The following is a 26,529-nucleotide window of genomic DNA, read 5'->3' as shown; positions in this document are numbered from 1 at the left end:
GGGAGGAAGGACCAGTTGCAAGCAGAACTTTCCCCATGGCTCAGAGGGGAATGTTAGAGCATTTGAAGGGATGCAGGAAAGCCAGAGCACTTTATGCTTTATAGAAAAGCACAAAGCACTCATAAATTCAAGTCAAAGTTGGAACATGCTTGCAGCCACAGTGTTGTAAGTATTACAGTGCCTACAGAGCTGACTGTCAGAAACAGTGAAATACTAAGGCTGAAAGGGAACATGCTAAGCATAGATGATGACTGCTCAGGCCTTGGTCTGATATGTCCTATGTGTGTCTTTCAGGCTGCAGAGCTGCTGTGCTTCTACTTGTTCTATGGTTACTTCCCAGTCACCCTCAGGAAAGGGAGCAGATTTCCCACCCTACAAGCTCTAGTTGCCTTCAGAAAACACCACTTGGTTGCAAGGGTACTCATTTTTAGTTCAGAGATGCTGTTCAGAGGCAGATACAGGAGCAGTGTGGCTGAAGGAGCAGTTTTGAATTGCGTTGCATAAAAAAGAGCAGCCAAGAGAACGCTCAGTAAAGAGCTCCTGAAGGGTTGAATTTTATGGCCCTCTTTTCTGTCCATTGCTACCCAGGCAAGGTAGTGAAATGGGCCAGAATGGCTTCCTGAGAGGGAAAGACCAACACATTTTGGTGCTGTCCTCTCATCCTTGTGCGAAAAGATGAGTTGGAGGAGTGTTGTGAGTTGGGAGGGTGCTGAGGGGAAGAGGTCCGGTTTGTGTTGAGACAAAATGTTTTGTGCCTCATTTCTGTCAGCTTCCAACCATCTCTTTTATATCTTTTTATTCTGAAGTTAACTTACTAATATTTCTGCTGCAGCAGAGCTCCTGCTATGGACCAGCAGCCCGCTGTCCTGTGTACTGCCCCAGCATAACAGACAATGTCCCCGATGTGCAGAACTTACTGTCTGAGCAGAAGACACAAGAGAAGAGCTCAGAACATACAAATCTTGCAAGCTGACCGGAAGACACAGTGTGAAAGGTGGCTGTAATAATTCTGTTTCCTTGCTGAAATACAATTGAAATAAGAAGAGTTTATATTCTTCATGACTTCTTGTAGATACAGACATATTTCCTGTTTTGTTTTGTGTTTGGTTCACTTGCAGCCCACAGTTCTTTCCAGTGTTTGAATGAGTAACGAAAATAGTATGTGGCTACAGGCTTTATTTATCTTGGAAGGCACAAAGTTAAAGTGGCAAGTTATCTGGTTTGGTAGAGGAATTGTGGACTGACAGGTTCAGTTGGGGTCTGGAAGCTGACCTAGCCTTTGCATCTTCAAAAGAAGGAACATTTTTAGGTGCAATTAAAGTCACAATGAATTAACCAGATTTGGGCCAAACTTTTCTAATGCTGCAATTCTTCAGTTCAGTAGGACTAAAAACATCCTATCAACAGCAGATGGTACACACACAAGGAGCAGGCTGGGTGAGTTGCCATTTTCATATTGTTGAACTAGAGCTTTTAAATGGAAGATCTAGGATGAGCCACTCACTTTACTGATTTCTGGAACCACCTGTTTGCAGAGCTCCAGGACTAGCAGACATCAGTACACTGGACCAGTTTTATCAGAGACAAATTTGAGCTTATGACCTTGGTTTAGAGACTGCTTATGCTAGTTCAAACAGCAGTGTGCAGCAGCTTGCACTGGCCACTCAGTTTCTTGCTTTATTACTGCTTTCTGTAGAATTTCTGTGGCTGTATTAATCCAGGAGGAAACCTGTCACAGGGAGGAAATACACCAGCTCTCTGCCTTCCCAAGGCAGCCAGGAGTTGGCTGTAAACCTCACTGTCGTGCCCTGAATTGTTTGGCCTACTGAGGCTGAAGGCCGTGTACTTGTCCCTGAAATGATGGTCAATGGAAGAACCGTGTCTAGTTTGGATCAATGTACAGGTGGGTGTTACCAAACTTATCATTCAGAGATCCCAGAGAAGGGCTTTCCTGTGACTAGGTATGGCAGCTTTCTCTTGTTGAGAAAATAGATCACTGGATCCAGAAACTATGAAAAAGGAATACAGAGATTACTGGGTCATTCTTTGCCATGAGAAGAAAATGCACTACGACCACCAACAGGGACTAACCAAAAGCACCAGGCAGGGGAGACTGGATGGGCAGGAAGAACCACAGTAAGTGTTACGGGTGTTAACATCCTCTATTAAAGCACATGCTCTTCCCAAGGTGCCAATGGATCTCTTTATTACGAAAGAGTTGTGAGTTGGTGTTGGTTACTCTGAACGGTGTCTAGAAGATTTCCTCCATCTTTTATCATTCTGTTTTCCTGTGATTTCTGTCACTTTCAGGTAGATGGAAGATTTGGAGACTAACTTAATCCAGACACGAAAAGCATGTAGAATAGAGCAAATGGTAGCAAAATGGCTCCATCGATCTCGGGATGGTGCATCCAGGTAAACATGTTTTTTATAAAAGGAATATCTGCTGACCACCTTTGAACAGAGTCAGGACAAGACGGGGGCAGTCACAGGGGTCCGATCTTACTCATTGTTTCAGTTGTCCTTGGGAAATATGCATACAGTAGTCCCTAGGAAAAACAGTGCTTTTAAGCATCCCCCTTGGTTTCCAGGGACTGCTTTCACTCATTCTGGTTTTGTGAGGCACATCTGCAGAAATACAATACTGCTCAATGTGAAATGCGCTTTTCTTGAAGATGGAGTTGTACTTCTCTTGTCTCTTGCCATTGGCCCTTTTTGAGGCAAGACTGGGCTGCATTGACAAGGGGTCCTGGCCCACAGCTGCTTTACTTTCCTAAGGTCTGCAAATCAAAATTAAGCTGGACTGGATCCTGGCAGAAGCAGAGAGCTGTACATTCTCTCACTGCCTTGCTGGGTAAAAGTGTTGCTGTGATCTGGGGAGGTCAGGGCTTGGTGTGAGGCACACCTGGAGTTCTCCCACCATGTGACCACTGGGCTGGGGTGGCTGAAAAGAGTTGTGGTTACAGCCAGCTGATGCCACTGGGCTGATGTCTTCAGCTTTCTGTGGAGCCTGGGGGATCACTGCTGGCCTGCCTGGTTCAGAGCCAGCTGTGGGCACCCAGAGAAGTGCTGGCCTCTGTGTGTACTGGTGCAGCCCACTGAAAGTGGAAGTGTGTGCATCTGTGCCCCTTTGATAAAGTATTTTCTGACTATATCTTAATTAATCACTGTCGTCTTGTCTCACAGGGGCAGAGTGTCTGTGACAGACAGCACCAGTGATAGCAGTGGCCAGCCTGCCAGCCATGTCAAACTTACTGTCACAATATACAAAGATTTGGTCCTCCATCACTACGGATTTGAGATTTGTCCAAACCTTCCTCTTACAATTGCATCTGTTACTGCAGGTAAGCACAGTTTTCTTCTCCCTACAATCACAGGTATGAGAAGCTTGAACTGTCCCAGATGGCCTTAGTGATAAATTCCTGCCAGGTATTTATGAGTTTCTCAGGTACCTCTGGTTGGGATGTGATCCGTGAGTACCGAGGGCAAAAGCCTGTGTGCCTGTGGCATGCAGAGTGCTTGAACATCTACCTGATTCTGATGGCATGGAAGAAATCTAAGCCAAAGGCAAGCCTCACCGCTAATCCTTCACCTGCTCTTCGATACAGCTGACCTTCAGGGATGCAAAGATCTGCTTCAAAGCAAAGTTCTTTCTGGTGTTTTATCTGAAATGCAAAGGAAAAATTTAATCTAACCTTAGAGTTCTTATCCTGCAGTGGCCTTGGTGATCTGTTGTTGAAAATGCTCTCTGGGCTTACAGGCCTGTAACACAGAGAGGATCACTGCTAGTTACAGGCGCCCCAAGTGAAGTTCTGCTTAAGTCAAGCAGATCAACTCCTCCAGTTATAAAAGGGAGGCATGTAGCTATGCTTTTAAGGTGGCTTGGGGGTTTTGAACCAAAAACTGAATCTGTTTTTTATTTACCTTCTATTTTTTTAATGGGTGCACAAAAATGTCTGCTTTTTACATGTCGGAGTTAGTGTGACATTCAGAGAAAGACTATGCCCAAGCTGGGCAGGTAGGTGTTGTGGGGAGGGTGGCTGGAAGGCTGGCCTGGGCTCTGCTCTGGCCGCCCATGTGGGCTGTGGCATCCCCTGTCTGCCTGGGGGAACAGCCTGCCCAAGTGCTTGTGGGATGTTTAGCATAAAGGTACTACAGTATGGTTGCTGTCCTTCCACAGTGCTTTTGAATGAAATTTTCTTTTCATGCCCCTTCCTGGGTGAAAAGTGGATAAATTAACTGAGACTCTTGGGGTCTAAGAACTGGGGAAGGAGGTTTTCTGTTATGCTTCTATTATTTCCTAATTGGAAAGAATCAACATTTTATTAAAACTGGGGCACAAAGAAACATGTCCTTTTAAGTCCTGTTCTTTGCTGTGGGAGCCCATGCCTAAAAGCCCTGTGTTTAATTCCAAATGTTTGGTTTTGTGCTTTGCCTTTCATGTATGCTACCTGACGCTGGGGTCTCACTGAGGGACGGGTGGCAGGTGCTGGGGTGGTTCATGGGCAAACCTGTCTGGCAGAAAAATTCAGCAATGTGCCTTGGCCAGCAGGGTGGCCAGGGCAGAGCTGGGGGCTGCATGTACGCTCCTTCTCAAACCAGAGGTCCAGCTGCTCCTTAGCCCCTTGGATCCTGCGGCTGCTACTCTCCTGGAAAGCAAAGCTCCAAAACCATCTTTTTCTCTTGTTGTGGGTCCTCCCAGCAGACAGCGTGGTTATGGAGACCTCCTCCATGTTCTCCTGAGTTGCAGAGGGCAGTTACCGTGCTGGAAATCCAGCCCACATCTACTGGGGACTGCTGCAGCACCTTGGTCTGGATGGCAGCATGCCGGGAGTACCAAGCCTGTGTGCCATACATGGCCAGCCGCTGGGATGTAACCAGCAGGGTCAGGCCACGGTGCGAGACCCCGCAGAGCAGTGCTGTGCTGCAGCAGCTGCCCAGGCCCCTGGAGGCCTCTGCAGGCCCAGGGCTCACAAGCGGGTGAAGGACAAGGCAGTGCTGCTGCCCCCAAGTCCTCCTGTGGTTTCCCGAGAGCCTGTGAGCTTTGCTGTTGCACCCCAGGCAGCTGGTGTCTGAGGACTGTGTGGTGGGCTGTAACAAGGGAAAAGACATGCACGAGCTTGATTTTCTGTGGGGCAGGGGCAGCTTGAGGGGCCAGAAGACAGCCCAGGCGAGGCGGTGTGGACACAGACAGTGGTACACCAGCTGGCATCAGGGTCCAACATCCTTTGGTGCCTTTTTATTTTGCCATCGAGAGGCAGTTGCTGGGGCAAGTGGGTGCTGGGTGGAAAGAGGAGCATGTGCCGTGAGTGTCCCTGGTGGGAGGAGGTCTGCTGGTGTGGCACTGTCATGACTAACAGTGTGCTGGTCGCCTGCAGGGAGCACCGCTGAAGGGAAGCTGCAGCCAGGTGACCAGCTCCTCCTGATAAACTCTACCGTGGTGGACGACGTGTCTGTCGAACGGGCAGCTGACATCATCAGGTGTGGTCCCGCATGGCCTGTGGGGACAAGGTGGCAGAGGGCTGAGAGGAGAGGTGCGGGGACTGGGTCTCACCAAGCGCTGCAAAGGTGCACAGCTGTGTGGTGCTGGCCCCCCTGCAGAGGAGGACCTTGCCGCCTCCCAGGGTGCTGTGCTTGGTGGGGACCTGCCCCACAGGGACGAGTCCGCCCTGCTGAAGGGCGCAGCAGCCCAGGAGAGAGGGGTTGCCCCACTTCCCTGTACTGTGGCAGTGCCTGGTGGGCTGTGCCCTGCCTAGCTGAGAGCCTTCCCTCGCAGGGTGGGACGAAGGGGCCAAGCGCCTTGCTGGTGCCGTCTGTTGTGACACAGGGGAGGAAGGCACAGGCAGCTGCTGACCCTGGCTGACTGCATGTCTCTGTTACAGGGAGGCCGGTGATGAGCTCCTCCTAACCGTCCTGCGCTGCACGTCGGTAAATGGCCTTTCTTCAGCACTCTCAGCACTCCCAGCAGCACTGCCCCAGATGGCCATGGCTGGCAGTGAGGCCTGCCTGGAAGGTGGGGCAGCTGGGCTGGCACTCAGGACACAAGGGCCCGACCGAAGCCATGAGGGATCTTCGAGGGTCCTCTGCTTTCACGCATGCCCTTTGAGGAGGTTTTGGGGAGAATCAATAGTAACTCCTCGCAGTTAACCCTGGGTGCATGGCCAGGGCAGCTTGCAGAGCCTATCACAGAGAGACTTGTTGAGAGAGCCCATGGTCCCTGGAGCTGGAGGCTCCATCAGGAGCTGTGAGGGCCCTGTGGGCTCCACAGGGGCAAGGAGGCCACAATAACTCGGATGCAGGCAGGTCTCCTCAGCAAGCTGTGGCCAGCCCACCAAGAACAACCTGGAGTGCTCCCCACGTGCTGGGGGTGTCTGTGCCATGGGGAACCCCCGGACACAAAAGGCAGGTGCTGAGGCTGCAGGCCCAGCATCCTTCCTGGGTGGTCCTTGGAAGCTCTTAAGGTTTTCTTTTCTGAGTGCTGGAAAAATTTATCCCTCTTTCTCCAGGCTTTGTCTGGTTGAGGGCTGGGACCTGGGTGTGGATCATACTTTGGGAATAGAAGCAAAGTTTTAGTACAGACCTTTGGTGCTGATTGCCCATTCCTGTAGCATAAAATTCCCCAGAAGGCAAGTATTGCCAGCATGACGTATTTATCCACATGGATTTCAATGTGTGTAAAAACTGAGCTGCAAAGCAAGGACAAAATTGGGTTTGTGTGCTTTTTGGCTTCTTGTGATGTATGAAAGTGGCCTGAGGGGGATTTCTCCCCTGCCCCACCCTGGAAGGCATTTTGGGAGTGTTTTTTGGTTTTATATTTTGATTTAATCTTAGAAACAAGGATATGATTAATTCAGAAGAGTTACTAGAGCTCTGAGGCTTAAGGTCATGAGGTTTCTTGGCCAGTAAAGGTATATTAATGAGAAAAATCTCTTAAATATATTTTTCCTGCCCAGACTTCCCCAGGTGTTGGCATTCAATGGATGTGCACAAAACCAAAGTAACCAGAAAAAAATTAAGCAAACCCACTGAACAGTGACTTCCCTCTTTTGTTAATCTGATCTCCCTTGCCTAGTACAGTGGCTGTCAGTCTTGCCAGTGCTTGATCTGGCTCTGGAGATCAAGGAAGGAATGAGAGTTAGTTATGCAAGACCTAAATGCCTGCCAAAAGCAGGAAAATGCAATGGCTTTTCAGTGAGGAAATTATTTGGAAAACCCTTCACAGCATTTGGAACACCCTTCAAAGGCCTTCATGCATTGTTGAGAAGCAAATGGGGCACAAACCCATTTTTGTTTTTTCCTTTGCAGGTCACTTTAAGGACACCTCCAAATACAGCCAAGGCTGATCTTGGGTTTGGGGTTGGCTCTTGCCCCACTCTGAAGGCAGCTGTGCTTAGAGCTGAGAGGTAACGCCTCCCTTCGATGGATACCAGACCCTCTGCCGGGGCTGCTCTGGCCACACTAGAAGGGATGTGGGAGGCCTTGGCCCTCCTCTGGGCAGCCACGGGGTGTGATGCTCCATAGAGCCCGGCAGACTCTGGAAGGGCTTGCTGGCCAGGTACAGAGATTCCTGCCTGCCTCTCTTCCTTTGTCCTTGCCAAATGGCCTTGGGGCAAGATGGGGCTGTGGCAGGTTGGGAGGCACCTGCACCTCTGGCAAGAGTGTAGGAGTTCCTCTACCTTGAATTTGTCTGGGAGGATACTGAGGGATACTACCTCCGTTCTTCTTACGGAATATCATGATTTACAACAGCAGGACATCTGATCACAAGAACTCGGTGGTTCCTAGGCTCATGTGAGCTTGGTAGGCCCCTGTCACAGTGAAAGCATGGTTATGTGACAACAGTGCAATGAAGTCAAGTTGGCTTTTTAGCCTTGGGCAGTTTTCTTAAACATTTGCAATATGAGAGTATGCTCTAGAAACCCCAGCTGAGCTGGGAAATGTTGCATACACGGATGTGTCCTTGTGATATACTGACAGGGGTCTTTGTCTATCACTGCAAGGCACCCTGCGTGTGTTGGTTTATGGTATTGTGTAATCCCACTGCACGCCAGCTGTTGGTAGATTTAACAGTTGTTCTGTAGGATCCTGGCTTCATTGCAGGAGTTGGGGAGATGCCTAAACACAGTAACTGTTTGACATGCAGTGAAATTAGAAGTGTGTACAGCACGTGTTGCACGTGTGTCCACTTGTTGGACAGCTGGGTTTGGGTTCAGAAGGCAGCCACCATCCAGATAGGTCAAAAAGGCCTGTAGCAAGGCCAGGAGGCTGAAAGACTCCTAACAAGACCTGTTCCTGTAAGTGCAAAGCAGCATGGTGTGAGCAGCTTCAGCATGGGCTGTGATGGCTCCCCTGCCTGTATTGTGGGCCTCTGCCTCTTGTACATAACTGCAACAGACTGAGCTGCCAGCTGAGTGCTGTTGTTTTTTCAGGGCGGGCCTAAGTCATCGTTTCTTACTGCAGAGAAGAGGGCAAGGCTGAAAACAAACCCTGTGAAAGTACGATTCGCAGAGGAAGTGCTGGTGAATGGACACACACAGGTCAGTGGGGCATGGCTGCAGCCAGGTGCTGTGGGCACTGCATGCTGGGAAGAAATGGGTCACTCCTGTGGAAAAATGCTGGGTTGGGTTAACTGAGTTGTGGCCAGGACCCACAGAGTGGCTGCACCCTCACTACGCTAGTCTGCCCTGGATATGCATCCAGGCATCTGGTTTCAACTTGTTTCCTAGGCTTACTGGTGATCGGGAGGAAGTGCTGGCATCTCTAGAGGATTTTATCTTTGATTTGCTTACTTAGACTTAGAAAATACCTGCATGTACTACTTTTATTCTTTTACCATCACGTAAACTTTAAACCAGCATTACACATCTGTGGGATGTAGTAGTCATCTCTTGAGGTGTTAATCTCTCCATAGTAAACCTAGACTGAAGTTTGGGCATGACAGATCCTAACCCTAAAGATGAGAGGTGAATCCTACTGTCCATGGCAGGTTTATTTGCTGCCAAAGTAGCTGGGGTGTCACTTCCTGGCCTTCAGCAGTGTTCAGGTAGGATTGTGTTCAGAGAGTTTGATACTTGTGGCTTTGCTTTGCTGTTAAACTTGACATATATTCTCTAGCTGATAGGCTGCCAGCTTGTTGTGTTTCACATCCTTGCAGCGGGCTTCCACAGAGCATTCACAGCTGCCTCCATAATAGACCATCTGTAAACTGAGCCACAAACAAGATTGTGGCTCACTGGAGGAATGCTGCAAATTTATCACAGGGTTTCTAGCACTGGTAACAAATGAGCTGGGTAGAAGTGGGTCCGCCTCTTGTACAAAAATGTTTCCTTTTTCTTTATGTGTAACTTATGAAGCTCAGTGTGGTTGGTGTGGACTGTGGTCAGTTGGGTGTCTTTAACTCTATTGAATTTTCCTTTTTCCTTTTGGAATGAAAAATTCCAGTGGTCAAAATCTTCTGCTCCTGTTCCCTACTCCTTAGTGCTCTTCAGTTGTTCAGGTCTGACCAAATCTTGCTTCTTTGCACTTTGCAGTGATGATGAACCAGCCACTAGGGCCTTTTCTTCTCTGCTAGGTGCTCTCTTGTTTCCCATCTCTGCTGGTAGTGAGGTCTCCTGACCCAGCTCCTAGGGCATAGCCTTCCCTGTGGCAGGCATCTCCTCTTCTCCCCCTGCACTAGGGCAGAGGTGCAGCCAGAGATGCCGTGGATGCCACCAGCCTATTAGACAGGCACTGTGACAGTGCTTTGGCAACTGTGCCTGACCCTAGGCATGTTGGGACTTCTTCTCTGGCCTGTTCTCTAGAGCAGGAGAGGGTCAGGTGTGACTCCTGACACGTTTGCTGGTAAGTCTCTCTAGGCTCTGGACTCTTCCTTCCTGCCAAGTTGTTACCAGATGTGCTGGAGCTGCTGCAAGGCTCATCTCTGCTCTACCAAGGGAGGTGTTCACATCCCTCAGATCTTAATGACAGGTCTGTCTGGGATCCTGCCTGAGCATTGCGGCAGCTGGGCCACTCTTCCTGACCTAGAAGCTAGGTACTGGGCCCCTCATGTGGTTGGGAGACGTGACAGGCCACAGAGCTCGCAAGGCAGGGAATAGGGAAGAGGAGGTTGTGCTCTGAAACTGGTTCCAGGCAGAGATGTCTGAGAGGCCTTGGGCAAGGCTGGTTATGGGATACAGCCAGACCTGAAAATGCCAGCAGTCTCTGCTTTTTCTTATAGCTGGAGGTTCACACTAGTATCTGCTTGGCAGCTTCCATGGAGCTGTTTCAGCCAGAGGTTGGGCACTGGTGTTGCAGCGCATGGAGGTTTCAGATCTGTGCCATTCACTTATTGGTTGCAAGGTAGGTCTTGAGAAGTCTGAAGAAGGCACTTCTGGAGGGAACGCTGTACTCTGCGCTTCCTACAAAGCCTCTGTCAATATTCTGCTGAGCTAAGCTAATCATACCTTTGCAAGTGCAGAGGAGGGACACAATCAATATACAGTTTGCTATTTATTTAATGAGAACATAGAGGTAAGAGAAATTAATTTGGTTGTTGGGGTCCCACTGTTGTTAGCTGCCCTTTTCATCAGTTGGACATGGTGAATTTACTGTTTTGAACAGTGAAATATTAGCGCAAAGAAAGAGTAAATAAATCTGTTGCATATTTGACTTCTTTCTGGAAAAACAGTGTTCACTATAGACAGCAGCTACTCTGCTTGAATGTTTTAGAACCGCTTTCCTTTCAGCAGACTGATGTATTAAGTCAGCCAAAATGGGTATTATGGCTCTGAAAAACTGCAAAGCCTCCTGTTTCAGTAAATATACTACTCTTGTCATCTTAATGGAGCATTGCTAAATGATCTTTGTGGCAACTGGAAGGAACCCAGAGGCTGTCTTCTGCAGCTGAAACCTGAAACTCCAGTTTGGGAACATAAATTGTTAATAAGCTTCAATGCTATCCAGATTCCATTTTCTGTTGCAAATTTATTATGTATTTCTATATAACTGAATGATATGCAAGAGACAGGGCCCTCAGTATCCTCATCAGCATCAGTCAGTGTATTATCAAGAAGCTGTGGGCCTAGCTGTAAGATGGAGTAAACCAGCCTTGCACCAGACAAAACAGGAGGGGTACAGCTGCATAAACCATAGCAGAAGCTTTCACAACTAAAGGAGAGAAATCCCATCTGGGTGTTCTGGCCAGCAAATTGGATATGACCAGGAGGGTGGTGATACTTAATTTGTCTGAGTTTCTGTATAGATGTCAAGTTCTGCAGTATGCTGGCTGTACAAGGCCCCATTCATATCATAACCTGCAGCTGCAGGAGCTACCAGAGAAAACGTGCAGTTGGTGTAAATCATCACTTTTCTGAAATTGATGGGGGACCCAAAGCCTGTCAAAGATGTGATGTGTTCATGCTGCTTAGCACAAAGGAGTTAAAGCTTGGGCTCAGGAACAGTGGTAACGTTCACATTTTTTTTTTTCTCAGTCATGACTGTAGGCAGCTTGAACCCCACAAAACAGGGAGGGGAAGAACAAGATTCAGAAGTGGTTTGTTTGTTCTGGTAGTACTTCGAGGGTATATGGGCCCTCTATCAAGAGGGACCAAGGCTGTGAGATTTGTAAGGTGTTGCACAGCAAATGAAACAGGAAAAATCATCTTAGAAATGCTTTGAGACTGTCATGACAAGTAGATAATTTTTTTAAGATTGGAGGAACATGCTGGCCCAAGAACATAAAAAAGATCTGCTGAATGGGAAGACCAAGGGTGGAGGAGTAAATCTTGTCAGGACTGAACAACAAGAAGAAGGAGGCAGCTGAAAACAAGAAGGAAGGTGCAAATGAGCTCTACTAAAGGAGCAAGGTTGGAAGGCTGAAAGGTGCAGCTCTAGACAGTCCCAGAAGGACACAAGCCAAGTTCCCAGACCCTTCTCAGAGCACCCGATGGAGGTGCTTTTGCTATGGGAGTCATTGCCTTGTCTAGTGCATTTGAGACCTATCTCAAAAAACTGGGGACATCTTCTCCTGTTCGGTAAGCCCCAGAGTCACAAATCTTAGGGGAACCCTCAATAAAAGTACCACTGCAAGTTTAGCTGAATCCTACAGCCCTCCTGTGGTGTGCAAGATCAATTCGTGGTAGCGTGGAGGGTTTGGGCAGCTCTTGAGTTGAAGTCATGGCTGCTGCCTGTGGGAAAGTGGCAGTGTGGGGGTTAGTGCTGCCTGGTGACCAGTAATGGGATGATGTCTTTTCCAGAAGACATTGCTGCTTTTCTGGTAATGAGAAAGAAGGATGGCTCTCAGCTTTCAGTATCTGCCAGATCTTCCTGTGCCATGTGGGAACTGAACAGTGGGCATATCTGGGCCACGTACAGCTATTGAACTGGCTGGAGTTTTATGGCAAAGGCATTTGTTATGCTCTCTTCCCTTTGTTCCATGCCAGAAGCATAATCAGGGAATAAAGTTTGGTTCCACAGAAGATTGCAAAAGCAGAGAAAGATTTTCATTTATACATATGTGTGTGTATATATATATACACACACACACCAGGATGTGCCGTGTCAGGCAGAGGTGCCCGGAGGCCTAACGTCCAAGGATTAGTGCTGTTGCTTTTGTTCTGCAGGGGAATTCCCTTCTTTGTATGCCCAACGTTCTCAAGGTATACTTGGAAAATGGACAGACAAAGGCTTTCAGGTTTGAGATGACCACTACTGTGAAGGTAAAGATGCTTGGTTTTCTATTGTTGCCACCGCCTGAATTCAATCCGGTAGCAAAGGTGCATGCAGTGGAACTTAGAACCTCATGGTTGTATTGGCCAGCTAGTGGGAACAGGATTGCCGTCTGATGCTGAACATGCTGGATTTTCCATGCCTTCCTGCAGAGGAGGCATTGCTTTGGTTCACCTCTGTTTTCTTCTCAGTGACCAATTTTCACAGAACTTACTGTAACTTGACTATGAGACCACTACAGCTTTGTGAAGTGTGATTGAAGTTAGGCAAGAGGACAGGTTGGTGGGAGACTGGCAAAACAGCAGCTGTCTGCACAAACGTTGCTTTCTTTGGAAAGCACATGGCAGAATACAGAGGAGGTTGTTTAATATACCAGTAATAATGTGCAGAACAAGTCTCCTGGCTTGGGACTTGGACAGTGGAGTTCAGGTGTGGGTATCATGTGAACTCAGCAATTGCAATTGTGCCAGTTGTTACTTAAAGTGCTCTGTTCCTGCCTCATTTCTGCACTGGTGAAAACATTTCCCTGTGGAGACATGAAAACTGATTAACTTCTTGAGATGGAAAAGCAGTACCACCTCCCTAGGATCACTTGTACTTGGAGGCATTATAGACAAGGTACCATCATTCTCTTCAAAATACAGGGTGCTGCTGTCCAGAGCCATTAATCTAGCACTTGCCATAATTGCCATGTTTAGACATAGGCTTACAAACTTCAAGCATTTCGAGCCTGATCATTAGAGTTGCTCATTGTTTATGTTGGAATTAATAAGATTTGCCTGTGCACAGTGATTGGAGGCCATAATTTCTTTAAAGGATATATGATGTCCTGCAGCAGTGCGGTTACTGTGGAAAAGATGCACAATGGACAGACATTCTGGAGTTATTAGGCTGAAAGATTATTAAGGGGAAAAGCATGGAGATTTTATTTATAATGCACTGAAAACTTCCCTTAGGAAGGAGTGTATTGTCTAGTTCATCCAAGCTTCACAAAACTGTTGTGGCCTCATGCAAGCAAGTATTTGCAAGTCTTGTGACTTGCAGGGCAGAGAAAATGAAAATAATGAAATAAATCAAGTACCTGGAACAAATTTTTCCCCACTGGAGTTGAGTGCAACCCTCACCAGGGTCCTCACAGAAACACTCAGATAGGGAAAATGCTTCTAAGATAGGTGTTTTCAAAAGTTCCTCTGCTGTTTGAGAGATCCTTGCTTAAAACGGAGATGAGTCAAACATGCTTACCTCAGGAGGCTTGAGTGAGTCCAAAGAGCTCCCTCTCAGTTTGTACTCAGACAGGCCTTATGTAATGTTTTCTGTTTGTCAAAAATAAACCTTGTTATTTCCATGATACTTAGTATTCCAACAGAATTCTCCATATAACTAAAATACCAGTTTCGGTCAAATTTGGTAAGATTTTTACAATTATGCTCTTAAATTCTTGTTTGTTGGTGGGGAAAAGTGTTTCTTACCAATTTTTTGTAGTTTCTTCAAAAAGTGTTGTAGAGTTCTAGAAAGCCAGAATGGTTAACAGCAAACATTTGGATCCAGGGTGACAGAGAGTGCTCAACACCATCAAACTAAAAACTGTAAAGCCAAAACTTTCAGCATGAAGCAGCCCAGGACATGCAATGCTAGGAAATGGATTTGATGCCTCTTACACCATGAAGTTTGCCTTTTACTGCACTCTTACAACAGCAAGCTGCAGTTTCCCTACCTTGTCCTCCTGATGTACTGAAATGTGTTGTCCTCCCTTCATCTGTGTTTCCCCTGCAGTTCCCTTGACTCCCTCCCTTACCAACTGGCTGGCATCAGTGGACATGGCCGTTGTCCTGCCCACTGCCTGGCTGGCATCTTCTGTTGCTGAGACATCCAGCTGGGATAGCACAGCAGCTAAATGCCAAGCTTGTGCTTGGTGTCCTAAAGAAGCTGCCATCTCCTATGCCTCCACTTCTTATGAATTTGCAGGCTTTCTCTATGCTTGAGATGTCTGTAGTTTGTCTAGGTTAATGTGTTCAGAAGCTGTAAGCGAAGAGGGAAAGGCAGTATATCACACAGGCACTGGTTTCCTGTGAAACAGCATTAAAAACGTCACTCTGTGTTGCAGCACCAAGCATGTTCTTGGCTGAAGAGAATTTTGTGTCTGGCCACTACCATTTCAGTGCTGTCCCACACAGCTGCCAGCGACGGGCTAGAATCATCCACATTCATGCAGTGTGCTAGCAGTGCTCAGCAACCGTGTCTAAATTCTGTTTGACCGTCTATGTGCTTCCCTTCCCAGGACATTGTTCTCACCCTGAAGGAGAAGCTCTCCATCCGGAGCATTGCACACTTTGCACTTGCTCTGGAGGAGCAGTACAATGTCGCAAAGATCCACCTGCTGCATGAGGAGGAGCTCATTGAGCAGGTGAGGAGAGCCCCTCGCATACCCCTGCAGCTGTGCCGGAGTGGGGCACCAGCACCAATGAATTGTGGCCAGCAAGGTGCAGAGAGAGCTCAGCTCTGCAGGTGTCACAAGAGGGAGTGAGCTTGGCCCCATCCCCAGAGGTGTTGTCCTCTTCTCTCTGCTTGTTGCTTGTTTTACCACTGCATTAACCAGAGCCCCTGGAGAAATGGCACTTTCAGAACCATCTCACTCTGTTTAGAGAGCCTGCAGAGCAAAACCCACGGGCTGGTGGTATTGCTTGAACCATGTAGAGCAATTGGGGATGAGCATGCTTTGTGTCACCTGTCAGATAGGCCCATCTACAGAGGACTGTTTGAGACAGTCTTAAAATAGCTGCGTACCCAGCTATTTACTACTACCTAGGTAGTCAGAGAGTGTCATGGTTTAACCCCGTCTGGCAACTCAGCACCACGCAGCCGCTCGCTCACTCCCCGCACAATGGGACGGGGGAGAGAATCAGAAAAGTGAGAAGACTCGTGGGTTGAGATAAAGACAGTTTAATAGGGAAAGCAAAAGCCACGTGCACAAGCAAAGCAAAGCAAGGAATTCATTCACCCATGGGCAGGCAGGTGCTCAGACATCCCCAGGAAAGCAGGGCTCCGTCACATGTAATGGTTACTTGGGAAGACAAACACCATCGCTCCAAACATCCCCCACTTCCTTCTTCTTCCCCTAGCTTATATACTGAGCATGACATCATATGGTATGGAATAGCCCTTGGGCCAGTTGGGGTCAGCTGTGCCGGCTGTGCCCCCTCCCAGCTTCTTGTGCACCTGGCGGAGCTGCGAGCTGAGAAGCCCTTGGCCAGTCTAAGCACTACCCAGCAACAACTGAACCATCAGTGTGTTACATTCTTCTAGTACTAAATGCAAAACGCAGCACCATGCTACCTACTAGGAAGAAAATTAACTCTGTCCCAGCTGAAACCGGGACAGGGAGTTAACCCAGCCAGGTGCCACTTGATTAAATTCTCAGTCAAACATTCATGTCCTGCAAACCCGAGGTTGGCTCTGTTAGTAATTCTGTTGCCCTACTAGAAATCATGGGCTATTCTGTAAGAATGCACCTACTTGGGAGTCTCATCTCCATGCTGTTGACTTGGTTGGTTGGTGATGCACTGTGATGCACAGAGTTTCAGTAGCCAACACTGTCCAACCACTAAGCATGCGTGCCTGAGAATTCCTGCTTTATTTCAGTTGGTGAGCATGTATGGGATTTGCTCAGAATACAATATGCTAATGTATAACCCTGGTGTCTTAACATTTTATTGACATTATGATGATGATCCAAGTGTCTGTTTAGGGATGCTCTATCTTATGACTGAACTTAAAAGCAGAGAAGCTTGTCCCTGCTTCTGTCATTATTATATGGCCTTGAAGCCTCTGTCCTGGTTATACTGCAAGTATATGAGATCAATGGATATTTAGTGAAGCTTTTGCTGTCGAAGGACTTCCAAGCTACCATAGGGAGAAGCAAAAACCAGAAAAAGAATCAAAGATAAAATTACATGAACAATGTTTCCTTATATTTCTTAGGGACAATGGCTGATCTGCAGTCATCCCACTTGCCAGTAGCTTTAAATGATTTCTGTGAGTTCGTACAAGCCAGAGGCTTACTATGCATTTATGAAGGGAGGGACTGCAGCAGTAGTTGTTGATGCTGTTTGTCTGTTGCAGGTGGTCCAAAAAAGAGAATCTCATGACTGCCGGTGCCTCTTCAGAATTTGTTTTGTCCCAAAGGATTCCTTAGACCTCCTGCAGGAAGACCCGATTGCCTTCGAATATCTCTACCTGCAGGTGAAATCGAGGCATTCCATGCTTCAGGAGCTCTTCTCACCCAAATCTCATTTCTGCTCTAAACCAAAGCATATTTCAGGCCAGTTCGGTTATATGAATGTGAAATGCAGAGGACTTAAGAACAGAGCATTTGGATTCAACTTGCTTTAAATTCTTGAATCAACTTAATATGTTTGGCTTCTTAACAGAGTGAGATTGAAATGAGCTGGCTGGTTCCCTTTATTTAACGCACAGTAGTCATATCAGAGGTTTTACCCTGACTTCTTGAGCTCCCATCATTATGCTAACTCAGCTCTGTTTGTTCCAGAGCTGCAGCGATGTGCTCCAGGAAAGATTTGCTGTGGAAATGAAATGCAGTGTGGCATTACGTCTGGCTGCTCTGCACATACAGGAGAGGATCTATGCTTGTGCTCAGCCACAGAAAGTATCCTTGAAATACATTGAGTAAGTTCCCAAATTCCTGTGTTATGTTGTGACTAAGTCTGGAAAAAGAAGGAGCCAACTAAAAGTGGCATCAGCTCTCTGTTTGCCCAGTGTTTAGCTCTGTATAGAAGACTGTCTCTGACCCAAAGAGACTGCAGTCTCTTAGTTGTGCCAGTCATTTTAGGGCAAGACAGCTTCATGAGCCTCCCTGTCTTTAACCTGCTGAGCTGCTTGAATAATAACAGACAGTGTAACATCTGGGCCTGTCCCTAAGCAGAGGGAGGTTCTGATCTGTAGCTAGACCAGGGACATGAAATTGCAAATCTCTCACGTAGCTTTCGTTACTGAGGCTGCTCCTGACAGTATACTAAGATTTACATGCTGTAGTTGAGAGAGCGCATAATCATCAACTTTGCACAGCCAATACTTTACATCACTTCATCCACCATCAGAAATACCTAATTTCAGTATAAGTGAGAGGTCCTGTGAAGTAATGGGATCTGGAAAAAAAGTACTGAAAACCACTTTCACAAGCAGCAGGTGTGCTGTGCTGCATGTCAGTGCTGTTAGACCACACTTTCCCCTAAAGAACAACCCATGTTTGCTTTAAGAACTTGTGGTGGGCCAATCATTAAATAACAGACATTTGTGTGGTAACTGCACCACTGAGCCTCCGCCAGCCCATGCAAGCACCACTGATTCCTTGCATACAGTCAGGCATACCCAACCATGTGCAGTTAGTGGAGAGTGAGAAGTGACTACAGACAACTGCAGCATTCTTAGTCCCTGGATATTTAATGCTTGGGCTGAGTAAACTCTTCAGCAGAACAGATAGCCCACATTTTTGAGTCTAGAGAACTGGAGCTACTAAAAGGTCATAACGTTGTAACCAAAGTAAAGTGAATGTAAAGACAGAATCTTCATCCTCTGGGTGGCAAGGACAGATTGGGACCATTATGATAACAAAGCTTGTAGATTGTCTCCTGCACAACCATGTGAAAACAGGCATTCTGCACGAAAGCATGTGTTCCTCCAACCCTATCTCCTGACCCAGTAGCAGATGCACACAGAAGTGAATTCAAGTAAGGCAGTCATGTTGCATGAGCCATCCAGACGTGTTACAGCACCCTAAGGCTCGGTGCATCCTGTTCTGTTGCGGTGCTTTTGGCCCTTCTCTGCCTCTGTCCATCTCCCTTCTGCACATTTCTGTGTTGCTGGGGGACAGCACAGCCTTCCCATCTTTCTGGCAGGAGGGACTGGGGAATCGAAAACTTCATCTCACCAACTTTGCTTCGAAACATGAGAGGGAAGGATATCAAGAAAGCCATCAGCTACCACATGAAGCGGAACCAGGTGCTACTGGACCCTCGGCAGAAGGTAGTGTGCATCCCCTGGGTTCAAGGGGCCTTTAAGGATAGCAGCAGCATCTCTCAGGGCCAAAGAGGCAATGTCTTTCCTCTGAGGTTCTCCTCTGTATGGGACCACTTGGGGCTTTTCTCCTGTCTTTCTCTCTTGTAACTTCCTCTGCCATGCACGCACCCTAATTTCCCTGCATAGTGTGTTCTGTTGCAGCTTGCGTGTGGGTTGCCAGATGGCAAATGTGGGATGGTCCTGTACAGATCTATTGCCTATCCAGACCAAGATAGATGTGTTGGTCAAATATTAAGTCCTGTATGAAAAGAGCATCTTCTAGCCTACAGGCTACCTGTCAAACCTTATTCATCTGTCATGTTTCTAAACAGTATTTCTTCTCTTGCAAAACAAAGCATATGCTCGCAGCAGTCCAAGTGCGCCTGAGCTACCTGCAAATACTGGGAGACCTGAAGATGTACAATGGGAAGATCTTCAATGCCACCCTGATGGTACGAGCACTGTTTATTTATGTAATCAGGTTTGGGCTCATGTCTTACTGCCTTGCTTTGTGCATCTCTACAGCAGTGTACTTGGACAATAACTGCAAAGATAGATAGGGCACAAGAAGCAGTTTTAACCCTTTTTCTTCACCACTGGGTAAGATGATGTCTTAACCAAAGCAACCGTATTGTGGTGGTTTGACTGTGGCTGGACGCCAGGGGCCCACCAAAGCCGCTCTATCACTCCCCTCTAACCGGACAGAGGAGAGAAAAGTATATCAAAAGGCTTGTGGGTCAAGATAAGGACAGGAAGAGGTCATTTATCAGTTACCATCATGGGCAAAGCAGACTCAACTTGAAAAAAAAATGAATTTATTATCAATCAAAATCGGAGAAGGAGAGGAGAAAAACTGCTAGATCTTAAAAACCTTCCCCCCACCCCTCCCTTCTTTCTGGGCTCAACTTCACTCCCAGTTTCTCTACCTACTCCTCCCAGCGGCGCAGGGGGACAGGAATGGGGATTGAGGTCAGTTCATCACGCATTGTCTCTGCCGCTTCTTCCTGGGGAGAGGACTCTTCCCCTGCTCATGCATGGGGTCCCTCTCACGGCAGACAGTCCTCCACGAACTTCTCCAATGTGAATCCTTCCCACAGGCTACAGTTCTTCACAAACTGTTCCAGCATGGGTCCATAATTTCCACAGGGTGCAGTCCTTCAGGAGCGGACTGCTCCAGGGTTGGGTCCCCCGCGGGGTCACAAGTTCTGCCAGCAAACCTGCTTCAGCGTGGGCTCCTCCCCATGGGTCCACAAAGCCTTGCCAGGAACCTGATCTGGTGCAGGCTTCCCACGGGGTCACAGCCTCCTGCCTTTGGGCATCCACCCGCTCCGGCGTGGGGTCCTCCACGGGCTACAGGTGGATATCTGTTCCACCGCGGCCCTCCATGCACTGCAGGGGCACAGCCTGCCTAACCATGGTCTTCACCAAGGGCTGCAGGGGAATCTCTGCTCCAGCACCTGGAGCACCTCCTCCCCCTCATTCTTCACTGACCTTGGTGTCTGCAGGGCTGTTTTCTCTCGCATCCTCCCACTTCTTTGGCCTTGGCCGGCAGCGGACACAGGGAAAACTTGTAGCAGCTTCTCACAGAAGCCACCCCTGTAACCTCCCCCCCGCTACCAAGACCTTGCCACAGAAACCCAATACACCTATCTAAAGCAGAAATGTTTAGATATTTTTCTAAATTGATTGTTGATGTGAGACTAGCAACTTCTTACTGACTGTCCTTCTCTGTCTTTGCTTCAATACTCATAGAAAATGTAACGTTAGCTCTGGTGATGCTCTTTCAGCCAACTCCAGCCATACCACTTTTCCCTGCCCTGGGACATCATGATAAATATTGGTAAGGGACCCTCCTAGGGTAACTCAGCATAGTTCCATTGAAGTGAATAACATTCCAGCCTACACAATAATTATGCATGTTTTTCTAGTTGAAAGTTGTGATTCTTGCTCTTCAGATGAGCTCTTTCTAGATTTGATGTCATAAAGTACTTAAGAGATCTGGGGGGGGTGGGGTGGTGGTGTTCAAAAACTCTTGAAAAGATATTTGCCATGCTTAAACCTTACTGTAAAAAAGAACACTGTTCTTTTCATAGGAGGTTTCTTGAGGGTTTTTTGCCTGTCCCCACTTGGATCTGTAGTAAACCATGGACCACAAGCTGTTTTGTACAGAGACCTGAGCACTGTAGGTAGGTCTGTACCAGAGGAGGACCTTACTGATGGGTTGCAGTAATGCCTAGGTTTACACTTGTGTGGAAATTTAAATATTTCTGCCAAATTACATGGGCATTAATTCATTTTTTTAAGTGTCTGATCCTAACAGAAAGCGTTGACATTTCTTCCAAAACTAAAAATACCTTGCTGAAGTTTCTAGCTAGCTCCAGTAGGTCTCACTAGGTCATCTGGTGCAGCCTGCCAGGTGACACTTCTGATAGCAAGCTGCTGCTGACCACGTCTTTGGATCCACTGGATGGCTGGTGCATCTCTGGGGCCACCTGCCTTGGGGGCACAGGGAAAGTGTCAGTCCCCAAGCCAGAGAAGAGAATGGCTGGGGGCAGGTGACCTGACAGCTTGCAAGTAATGAGGGGCTCCCTTTGCAGCTGGTTACAGCCCAGTTGTAGAGTCCAGTGTTAAAAGTTACCACACAGGATTGGGTGGCTGAGGAGTCCCTGCCCAGCACAGGTGAATGGGTTCCTGCTCAGATTTTGGCTACAGATTTAACCTCTCCCCCTACAGCTACAGGACAGAGAATCGTACGTTGCCTTGCTGGTGGGTGCGAAGTATGGGGTGAGCCAGATTATCAATAATAAGCTCAACATCATAACAAGTCTGGCAGAATTTGCAAATATCAGCAGGGTGGAGCTTACAGAGGAATCTGAAAAAGTGAGCATGGTGAAAATCTACCTGCAGGATCTAAAGGTAAGCGGTGCTTTCGTGATGGCCAGCGTGTGGCTGTGTTGGGACCTGAGAACAAGGGGGGAGTAATTCACACCGTCTATTCTTTTTCAAAATCTGACATTTAGCTGATGGTGTCATCAGTACAAAAGGCTTAGAACAAACTCGGAAAGTAAAGCTCGTAGGAAGAATGCAAAATGACTGAAGAAAAGTGGTTCTTCCTGCTGTCCTCCATCAGTGAGGCATATCAGAGAAACAAAATGCAAGAAAAACAATTTCTCTTCTTTCTGCCTCATGCAAAAACAGTGCTCTGCAATGGTGGCGGTATGGGAGAGAAGGAATGTCTTTACAGTGTGCAGCATGTTCCTGCAGATTGTGGTACAAGCACTATTTGTCTATTCTAACATTTTTTACCGTTTTCTACCCCTCTCCCGCACAAAAAAAAAGCTGCTGACTCTGCTGCTGGAATCAAACAGTGCAAAAGATCTTGTCTGCCTCATCATTGGCTATTACAGACTGTTCGTGGATGCAAATGTCTCCATATTTACCTGGGGAGAGAAAAAACAGCAACTGCACCGTGTCTCAGCTGAAGAAGGTTTAAAGAAAGACCAGACATTTTTTTGCCACAGGATGGGGAGAAAGTGGGTGGATCCTCCAGCATTAGAGGTGTTATTCCCTCCTGGGAATAGCATCATGCTAGAACAGTAGCCCAGGGGTGTGCAGTGGCATCTGTGAATTAAGACTGTCAGCCTTGTTGCAGGCAGTGCCAGGTTTCCATCAACCCCAGACATGTCGGGTAGGGGAAGAGCAGCGGTAATTGTCAGCTTTCCCCAAGAAGTGAAGGCTGAGTGCCTGTCATTGAAATGACAAACCTGTCACTGAGCACTTGTGCTCTTTTACCAACCTCCTGAACAACTTCCCCTGTGCTGGCATACCCCAGCCAGAAGAGAGAGGATCTGTTTGTCACGCTGTCTTGTCCCTCGTCAGGTAACTCAAGCCTCAGGGGTTGCAGACTGAGGCTTTAGACAATGAATTAGCTGGCTGCTGTTCTGCAGCTCGCTCTGGTACTGCTCTGCAGTAAAACCAGGCAAAGCCAGCAGGAGGGACAGGTTATGGCCCCATCTTCACCTTGTTTGCTGATGAGCAAGTGAGGGCAGAGCTCTTTGGGCTTTGAGTCCCTCCCATGCGGACAGGTTCATAACCCTTGTCTGGCTATTCCTCCTTGCCACCGCAAAGGACAGGCTGATAGATGTGTTTAAATCCCAGGGTACGAATCTCGAACCTGCAGTGACTCTGAAGACTCCTGGGAGCTGGATTCCTCCTCAGAGCATTGCTTGGACACTCCTATAGCACACAGCAGTGCCCATCTTGTGTGCAATGAGGAGGAGCTGAGAGAGCTCCACAGCCTGGAGAAGGACAGCACAAAGCCCCAAGCTGGAGGGAATGACCAATGTGATGGGCGTGACAATGCAACAGACAGCACATCTGAGGCTTCAGATTCAGCCAACACAGAGAGCCGAGGGTTTAAGACAAGTGGCTCCAGTGACTCTGTGGATGCACTGGAGGAAGATGAGTTGGAAGCTTGCTCTTCATCCAGGCCAGAGTTCTTCCACTTGTATACACCAACAGTGCAGGAGATGAGCAGCTCAGACAAGAGCTTCTTCCCCATTCGTACTGCAGGAGGCTCCAGAAGGGCAGAAACCAGAGACTACTACTGTTTTTTGCAGGTACCACATGCAGAGGAGCCTGGGTGTGAAGACAGCCCCTCTGAGCAGAGAGGGGAGGACGTTGGTTCATCTGTGCTGGAGACAAAGCTGTCTGAGAGAAACACCATGGGCTATTACAGCCTGTGCTACAGCATATCCCCTGCAGGCAGCGTGGAGAGGAGTACCATAAGTCACAGCCCTCGAAGTCCTGGGAAAGATGGGTCTGCCCAGGAAGAGGCACCGTGTGGAGCAGAGCTGACAGCAGACGCAAGCAACCTCATTTTGGAGCCACCCCCAGGCTTTGGTGACACCAGCTCTGAGGAGGAGTTCTATGATGCTGCAGACAAGCTCAGCCCTCCGGATGACCTGGCAGGTAAACCCTCACCCACTCACTGCAGATCACCTTCTTTCAACCCCCTGGGCTAGGGTGTTGCCTTTTTTCCTCTGTCAGTCTTCCTGGAGGGATCATCTTTCAGCTTTACATAGTTTTCCCAAGATTTTAGAAGGACCTTTGAACACCCATTCTTCCTAAGCTACTCTTCAGCAGAAATACAGTGGCTGTGTACACAGGGGTCTGAGCTGCAATGCTGCAGGGAGATTTGTCATCACATCCAAGCACTGGATCGCAGAACCAGTCAGTTTTCAGATGAGTTTGGCATTTTGGAAAGTCCCCAGGTTTCTGCAGGAATACCAGAATACTAATGTGTGGCTCTGCCTGATCCTGAAGCCAACATGCTGCTTGATTTAAGTTCTCTGCATCCTTCTATGTAGGCTGAACCTTCCATGATGAAAAGAATGATGAGAAACAGAACACAGGACACACGTGTCTTTGCACTGACAGGGAGCTTTATGACAAACATTTCCAACTGTTAGGCAGTACCTTCACTCCGCTATCGTCCTTCAAGCTGAGGATTGCCAAAAGCTGTAAAATATTACTGTCCCATGCACCCCCAAGACCAAAAATAATTTTCAGGTCAAGGGCATGTTACATACGTGGGTCAAGGAGTCCTGTGACTGAGCAGGTCCCTGGTAGTTGTATTTTTTCAAAAAAGAAAGGATTCCTGTTTCTGAAATAATCCGCTCTTTCAACATTAACTGAACTTCGTAAGAATTTGGTTTGTGTAGTTAGAGCAATTTTGTCTTTTGCATTCATGCATGGTAACAATACCATGTTTAGGCATGAAATTGTAATCTCTGGAAATTTTTATCATCTAAATATCCAGGCTAGGAATTTCTGATAATGTTTCTATTCAATGCTAATAAATCTACAGCTGTAGGCAATGGTCTCTGTAGCTGCTACTAATATCACCAAATTTAACTTGAGATTTTACTATCACCAAATTTAACTTCAGAATTATAGCTGTACCTAACTCCAGTAAACACAGGGAGAGACTATCCAGTGCCCTTCGTCACTAATCCTGGACTGACTCTTTGTAGCCACAGGCCCAGATTCTAATTTTCTGGACATAGCTGATTCCAAGTAGGTGCTTGATCATAATATGAGACGGTTTCCTTTGGCACTTTGGAGCCAGGCTTTGCTGACAAACATTTGTGTCTGCAATTGCAGGACCTGTGTTAAGAGCTTTTTGGCCTGTTGCATAGGTGCATGGATATTCTTCTGCCTGGGGCTATTTCCTGACTTGCATGTTTTTTTCTTGCCAGCAGGCAACAGTATGAAGTCCCGGGAGGGTACAGACATCTCCTCCTGCATCCTAAAGAAACCAAGGTGTTACAGCTTGGGGGAAAACCTAATGACAAGGCAGACAGCAAGGGAGAAACACAGAAAGGAAAAGGAGCTGACATATGCCAGGAGCCTGAGGAAGAGGAGGTCTTTCCTGAAAACCGATTACACCTCACAGGTCACTTTCCCCTTGGCTCCAGGCTCTCTGCAGAGCTGCTGGTCTTGGCCACCCCCACTCCTTGCTCAGCCCCCGGCTCCACCCTCCTCAGAGAACATCAAGAAGGATGCAGAGCTGGGACTTCCTACTGCCACCCAGGCCCAGAGAGACACTGCTAGCACAAACCCATCCTCTGACTTGATGGAAATGGAGCCTGACACCATGGAAACAAAATCAGTGACTGACTCGGTGGTGTCTTCCATTTCAGCGGTTCGCGTGCAGAGTGACCAGCACAGGGAGGAGAGTGCAGACCTTGCCATACATGTGGACAGTGGCCTCCAACCGGCAAATGTTGTATATTCACATTCCCTGTCCCTGGAGGAAGCCATACCCCTTCCTGGGGTACAAAGCAAAGCTGCCCAGGAAAGTTGCTCCATGAAGACAAATACTGCATGGCCGAGTGAGGAGAGCTGTGTGGCCACTGGAAGCAGGCTGGCCCAAGTGGCACTGGAAGAGGTGGGTGAGGCAATGGCAGCCCAGCACAAGGCTGGCAAGGTACCCCCATTCCTGGTCCAAGAGGCGACCTGTCCTGTTAATGAACACACACTGCCACCATCAGCTCATGGCCCCAGTGTGGCCTCTCCCCATGAGGTGACCCAGGACCAGGAACTGGTCCCCACTGCTGGGAGGCAAGCAGCATGTGAGGAGCCTGTCCCAGCTCTCTGTGAAGAAAGAAAAGCTAATTGTGACAGCTGTGCTGAAAATAGCAGTAACGGTGCCTTGTCACAGGCAAAGAGCAGACAACTGATAAACAAAGAGGCCTTACAGAAAGTGCACAAGAAAAATCATGTGGGTTTTCCAGATGCAACCCAGCTCTTAACAGATTGCAGCAACACTTCAGGAGTTATAACTCGCCTCTCCTGGCTCTCATTTGGGGTGAGGACAGACCTCACATCACCCAGCCCATCTCAGGAAAGGGCAGATATCCCACTAGAGCTTTTGGCTTCCGAGAAGACCAGTGGGTGCCTGGGGGCTGATGCGGTCAGAAGGGAGATGCAAACATGCACAGTTGGACTACCCTTTGAGAAAGAGTTGATAGGCAGCCAGGGGCTGAATGAAAGAGGGTCCAGGGAAGACACAGGAGATGTGGCTCACAAACAGCCGCGGGCTGTTCAGACTCTTCTTCCTAGACAACAGGCTACTGAGGTGGGGAAAGACTCTCCTCTGACTCCATCTCTAGAGCTTTCCATCTCCTCAGGCCCAATTCCCTTGGGCTCATTGGGGAAAAGAGCAGGAGACCATGGAGCTTCAAAACA

The 26,529-nt window shown here is 47.9% G+C and overlaps 1 protein-coding gene across 5 annotated transcripts in view; it reads left to right on the top strand.

The window, feature by feature from the left end:
* Positions 1-834: 834 nt before the first annotated feature.
* The window catches only part of FRMPD1 (FERM and PDZ domain containing 1), a 28,701-nt gene continuing 3,006 nt past the window's right edge, over positions 835-26,529 (top strand). The window contains exons 1-17 of one of the 5 annotated variants that reach the window (XM_035897852.1): positions 835-1,903; positions 1,971-2,136; positions 2,311-2,415; positions 3,187-3,344; positions 5,379-5,481; positions 5,883-5,928; positions 8,430-8,537; positions 12,600-12,695; positions 14,984-15,109; positions 16,825-16,944; positions 17,252-17,388; positions 18,618-18,744; positions 19,110-19,229; positions 21,511-21,693; positions 22,117-22,264; positions 22,936-23,748; positions 25,038-26,529. In XM_035897852.1, the coding sequence (XP_035753745.1) occupies positions 2,315-2,415; positions 3,187-3,344; positions 5,379-5,481; positions 5,883-5,928; positions 8,430-8,537; positions 12,600-12,695; positions 14,984-15,109; positions 16,825-16,944; positions 17,252-17,388; positions 18,618-18,744; positions 19,110-19,229; positions 21,511-21,693; positions 22,117-22,264; positions 22,936-23,748; positions 25,038-26,529 (3,878 nt within the window). In that variant the 5' untranslated portion in view covers positions 835-1,903; positions 1,971-2,136; positions 2,311-2,314. Of the gene's footprint in view, positions 2,137-2,310; positions 2,416-3,186; positions 3,345-5,378; positions 5,482-5,882; positions 5,929-7,237; positions 7,404-8,429; positions 8,538-12,599; positions 12,696-14,983; positions 15,110-16,824; positions 16,945-17,251; positions 17,389-18,617; positions 18,745-19,109; positions 19,230-21,510; positions 21,694-22,116; positions 22,265-22,935; positions 23,749-25,037 lie in introns of those variants that run through there. The other 4 variants (XM_035897853.1, XM_035897856.1, XM_035897857.1 and 1 more) reach the window with 4 other exon arrangements.

Source organism: Egretta garzetta, unplaced genomic scaffold (assembly GCF_000687185.1).
Source record: "Egretta garzetta isolate BGI_Z169 unplaced genomic scaffold, ASM68718v1 scaffold277, whole genome shotgun sequence".
Lineage (NCBI taxonomy): Eukaryota > Metazoa > Chordata > Aves > Pelecaniformes > Ardeidae > Egretta > Egretta garzetta.
Note: the sequence above shows the minus strand (reverse complement) of the source record. Positions and strands in the feature narration are given on the sequence as shown.